The sequence below is a fragment of the Apteryx rowi genome, unplaced genomic scaffold, assembly GCF_003343035.1.
Source record: "Apteryx rowi isolate R43461 unplaced genomic scaffold, aptRow1 scaffold_820, whole genome shotgun sequence".
Taxonomy (NCBI): Eukaryota; Metazoa; Chordata; class Aves; order Apterygiformes; family Apterygidae; genus Apteryx; species Apteryx rowi.
In genome coordinates, this window is record NW_020451117.1 from 184,981 (window position 1) to 190,805 (window position 5,825).

Below are 5,825 nucleotides of genomic sequence, written 5' to 3' on the forward strand. Positions count from 1 at the left end.
CGCAGTTTGGTGCCCGCCGCGGGCCGCCGGCGCGGGCAGGACTCGCGGGTCGCCGGCGAGTTTGTCGTCGGCAAAAGTGCGAATTTGCCGTAAGCATTTCGAAAAGTGCCCCCTCCTCGTTCCCCGGCCGGGGCGGCGAGGGTAGGCACTGCAGAGCAGTTTCGGAAGGAGGATATGTTGCATTTGACTTTTCATTGCCAGCCCTAGTTAGCTCCGAACTAAACGGAACAGTATTATTTACAGTTAGTTCCCAAACTAAACACAATAGTATAATTTAACCTTTCCAAGCACTCGTAAATTTTTACTGCTGTGAAACACAGCGATGCAAATGAGTATGCTCATAGTTACTGACTTAATAACAACCCCGTGGTTCCTGAACAATAACTCCTTATGAAATATAATAAATATATATTTAAATACAGTATACCGCAACTGCTATTTTGCTTTTTTATTGCTTCAATTATTGTATAATTTTATGTGAAGGTCTCCGATCAGAAGGTTTTTTTTTTTTTCCACAGGGAACACGACCCACTGATGGGCTGATTAATTATGATATAAAATAGTCCGCTTAGGAAAAAAAATAAGAAGAAAGAAAGAAAGAAGGGGGGTGGTTGTAATACGGAATCCGATCTTTTAATCTCAGTTGGCCACAATTAAAACAAACTTTGCCGTATAACTCAAATATCCCTTTGCATAAAAACATATGGCCTCGCAATAAAAATTATGGCTGGAAAACACTGACCCATTAATAGCCTGCGGACTGATTTATACTTTATTGTTCTGCTCCCCCGCCACGTGACGCGGGCAGCCAATGGGCTGACAGGCAGCCTTCAACTTATTAGTGACTCTACTTCTTCGCCAGGACCAAGTTGTTACGTGAAACCCGCAGCCCCGTAATTGCGGCGGGTCCGGCGCCCCGCGCCCGCGCCATGTCGGCTCCCGGGACCCTCAGCACTTACTACGTGGACTCCTTCCTGGTGCCCGAGGGGGACGAGCTGGCGGCGCCCCGCTACGCGCCCGCGCCGCTGGGGCCGCCGCCGCGGCCGGCGGCGCTCGCCGAGCACCCCGAGCTGGCGCCCTGCAGCTTCCAGCCCAAGGCGCCCGTCTTCGGCCCCCCCTGGAGCCCCGCGCACCCCGCCGGCGCCAGCGGCGTCCCCGCCGTCTACCACCCCTACGCGCACCACCAGGCGCCCGTGGCACCGCCCGACGGCAGGTACATGCGTTCGTGGCTTGAGCCTGTGCCGGGCTCCTTGTCTTTCCCCGGGTTACCTACCAGCAGGCATTACGGCATTAAACCTGAACCGCTGGCGGCCAGAAGGGGTGACTGTACCACGTTTGACACTCACACTTTGTCTCTGTCTGATTATGCTTGTGGTTCTCCTCCAGTTGATAGGGATAAGCAAAGCCACGAAGGCGCATTCTCTGAAAACAATGGAGAAAGTGAGGCAAACGGAGAGAAACCACAGATTGATCCAAGTAAGTGGGACTGCAGGGGTAATGGACTTCAGGGCGCTGCGCTGGCCGCGGGGAGGTGTCGAGGCGCCGGGCTAATTACGTGGCTAAGCACCGGCTGCTGCTGCTGCTGCTCCCGCTGACTGCGGTGCGGGATGTGGAAAAGCCTGCGGTGTCTTTCTGAGGCTGCTAAAATGGGATCTAGGAGGGCTCGAGCTTTCCAGGCTGAAAGGAAAGCGAAAACCCACCCTACAACAACAATTTAGCAAAAAAAAAACAAAAAACAAAAAACACCCCCCCAGACCCCTTCACCCCGAGCAAACTCCGCAGGACGTGTCCACAGCCTCTTGCTTCGCCTGCGCTCACAGGCGTGAGCAAACTGCGGGGAGAGGGGACTCAGGGAGCCCTGGATGTGAGGCTGATCTTTTGTGGCCGCTCTCGGGCGAGGGTGCTTATCCTGGGGCTGAGAACACAAACCTCGTCGGTGGCTTGATTTGCCCCCATACACATGCCCCCACCTCCCCCCTCTTCTCGGTGGAAAATCCTGGGTGCTCCCAGGGCTACTGCACAGAGAGCAAAGCACCGCGGAATTGCTATTGCTRATAACGCCATGCAAATACGGGTCCTAAGCAGGCGAGGCTTTAATTATGCCAGCTGTAGACTGAGTCGCCAGCTCCTTGGGTCTCGTCCGTGATGACACGGGAGAAGGTCAAAATTAAAAAAGTGAAACAATTTCGATGACATGCTGGTCTGGCTGGGCAGCCCCCGGGCTAGCAGTCTGAGGTGTGTGTGTGCGTGCGTGCGTGCCTGTGTGTGTGTGTGTGTGTGTGTGTGCAGGGGGGGAGAGGACGGGAAGGAGGAAGGGAGCTAGCAGAGAGAAAGAGAGCGAGGGAGAGAAGGCGAAAGGAGATTTTAAAATTGCATCCTCCAAACAATAAAAACGGCGAGAGGAGGCGGGGGCAGAGGGGCTCCGCCGCGTGTGGTTGCGTATGACCTTTCCATGCGTCTGTATTTTGATCCCATTGTGTCCCACCGTCCTGTATGTCTGGGGAAATGAAGGGAATGTCGTAAACCCCGATATCGGCATACCTAGGCGGCTTGCAGGCAGGACACCAAACTGTGGAGCTGCGTGTTTTTCTCTCCCTAGTCCTCCCCCGTCGCCCACCCCCCACCCCCGAGTCTGAACTTCTCCTGTTATTTTTCTTGTAGATAATCCAGCTGCAAACTGGCTCCACGCAAGGTCCACCAGGAAAAAGCGGTGCCCTTACACCAAGCATCAAACGCTCGAACTGGAAAAGGAGTTTCTGTTCAATATGTATCTCACTAGGGACCGTAGATACGAGGTGGCCAGACTCCTCAACTTAACTGAGAGACAAGTGAAAATCTGGTTTCAGAACAGGAGGATGAAAATGAAGAAAATCAACAAAGACCGAGCAAAGGACGAATGATGGCGATACGCGGGTTAAATTGAAAACGCATAAATTAAAAGAAACAACAGAAGTTAAAAACAACAACAACAAATTCCTCCCCTCGAGCCCTACCATACAATACATCTGGGTCCAGGCCTCATTTTTTCCCATGGCAAATTCTGATTATGATTGTACCTGGATTGTCACAATAGCCAGTTTGCCAGGAGAGGTACAGTAAGACTTTTAATTTTCTAATAGGAAAGCAAAAGGGGGCATTAGCACGAAAAGGCTGCTTAGCTGGCTTGTATAAGTCTACCTGTTTCTTCACTTACAGAAAAAAATAAAACAAACAAAAAAAACCTACCTTTTCRTAATGCACAACTATTTACGGACTGTATAGTTTAGTCTACGTAGTTAATTTTATTCGCTCTTTGCGCGGCAGAGAGAGCTCTGCTCTAATACTTGAACACTGTGTTTTATTGTGGTAATTATGTTTGTGACTCAATTTATGTGCTTGGGTGCTGTACCGGATGTAATTGTGTAAGCTAGAATTCAATTTGAACTCAGGTTGTTTATTATAAAAATTGCATAGAGTATAGCTCTGTAGTGTATTAAGTCTTTTCTGTATAATTAGACAGTTAACCTTTGATTGTAAAAATATATTATATAYATATATAAACCAATTAAACACAAAAAAGTAGAAAAAGAAATTTGTCTGGGATGTCTAGGAATTACGGTTCTAAAATATTTCGAAGCAAGTCATTTTAGTATGCACAGTTGATATATATAGTACTGTCTTTGTCAGTTGTATATATAATCTATATATTAAAAAAGTAAATAAGCAGACTAGCTTAAATATTGTTTTTGCACCAGTGAGCAGTTATCAGATTTCGGAGCTATACATATATGTAAAAAAGGTAACTACCTATCATTATGTTTTAATTTTAATCAAATAATTTGATGGTTATTGTAATGAAGGTTAATTTTATTGATAATAAATTATACACTATGAAAACCTGCATTTGGTTATTGTAAAATTGTATCGATTATAAAAAAAAATAAATCTGGGAAGTTATGTTGATGCAGAACGTATACTGTCTATTTTGAAATAGTTACCTCATGGCCTACTGACCAAACCGTTGTGTTGAAATGATATTTAACTTTTTGCCAAATAAAATATATTGATTCTTTTATATTTTGTGATGTTTTAAGATTATTAAGAAGGGGTTCTTCTATATCACTGCGGATATCAGCCAGCAGGCATGGCAGCAGTAGGGCAGCTGCAGAGGGGAATATTATTATTATTTCTGAGCCAAGGCAAACGGCTCTATAAACGCAGACCCGAGATGATAATTTGGGCGGATTTAAGTCCTAAATGTATTTGCTTCACTGAGGGGAGGCATAGCTCGCCCCTCCCGGATATAATTTCGTAAACTGGTGCTTAGCAATGTAAGAAGGAAGCTCTTTCAGATACGAAGGGGAGCATGCTCTGAAGGTAACACATTTTTAATAAATTTGTCTGGCAGAGCCGGGGTATTTAAGACCAAACCAAAACGTCCGATGTTCTTTAGTGTGGGCAATAATGTAAATCAGATTAGACAGCGACATTTAAGCTGAGATGGTTAATCAGCCTATGGTAAAACGTCCAGAACTAAGTGTACTTCTTCAACAAGCTTTGTCAAAAGGCTCGCCTTACCACTACGTCCATTTTAAATCTTCTTCTAGAGACAATTGCCCGTGTAAAATATGTCATTTAAAGCGTCACCCATTTTTTCTTCCCTTGCGTTCACATTTGCGATTTTTTCCCCCTTTCAAATGTCCCATGGCAAATAAAAACAACACGTTGTATTTTACTAGCGCCTCAGATTATATATGCACACACATATATATACACATACATATAAAATTTTACTGACAATTATCGTAGAATTTATGGTGTCAAATTTACTCGCTGATTTAGCCGAAGGAAGGAGCTGGGCTGGCAGCAGGCTAGAGCAGAGAAGGCAAAATATGTTAAAAAAAAAAAAAACCCAAAACATAAAGAAGGCTTCTTTCGGGTGGAAGATTTCCGCACACACCCCCGTTGCACCCACCCCTCCCCCGCCGCCCCAAGCCAAACCAAGCTAAGTAACAAGAGAAAATAGCGAAGTCTGTGAGCTTGCTGAAATTTACCCTTGTTTGGGGCGGACATCTTACTGCTCGGAGTGGATATCCTGCATAATATGATTCCCAACATATTTCTGCACAACACCAAACAGTGTTGCGGATATGTCGAATAATGGAAGTCCTGTTGTTATACGGGCACATGCTTATATATATATATATACATATATATTTAAAGGAAAATTAGACGGAACACACTTATGGTCTTGACAGAAGTTGTTGTTAGGAAAATTCAGAGCCATACAGTGCAATAAAATAAAATGACTGCTGTAACCATTTATGGGGTGTAAAACACTGCGGGGCTGAAGACAAAAACTTAGGGAGCCGGCAAGATGTTTAAAGATGTGCAGAACGGCGGGAGAAAAAAAAAATGTTGCTTCACCTTAAAAAAATAGTAAAAGAAATCCAGGGTAAGATGTGATGAGTTCTAATTAGTGAAAGGGAGCTCGTCCCGGTGCTCACGCACACAAAAAAGACCCTAATTGATCCCCGAGCCAGTATTTGGGGATGCTGGGACGCCCTCTGTTGTTGCAGACAGAGGCAACTTCAAAGAATCAGCATTAAGAGTGTGTAATAAATGACGGGTCTGCAAACTGTCTGGAATTCGGCTCTTAATGAGTTTACAACTGTCCAGCCACAATTAAGATTTTCTACAAAAGCCTTTTCATTTGTTTTGTCTGGCTGTTTTAGATAAAGCGGGCGAGCGGAAATAACAACCTTTTATTGGCCTTCCCCTTCTTAAATCGCGGCTGGGCGGTGGACATTTATCTTTGCGCGCGCTGGCGGGCCGCGGCGCGGCTC

At 45.7% G+C, this 5,825-nt stretch overlaps 1 protein-coding gene across 1 annotated transcript; it reads left to right on the forward strand.

The window, feature by feature from the left end:
• Nucleotides 1–892: 892 nt before the first annotated feature.
• Nucleotides 893–3,650, forward strand: HOXA9 (homeobox A9). Its single transcript, XM_026089573.1, has 2 exons — nt 893–1,476; nt 2,662–3,650. The coding sequence occupies exons 1-2, from the start codon at nt 930–932 to the stop codon at nt 2,898–2,900; spliced, it is 786 nt and encodes a 261-aa protein (XP_025945358.1). The 5' UTR covers nt 893–929; the 3' UTR covers nt 2,901–3,650.
• The last annotated feature ends 2,175 nt before the right edge of the window (nt 3,651–5,825 follow it).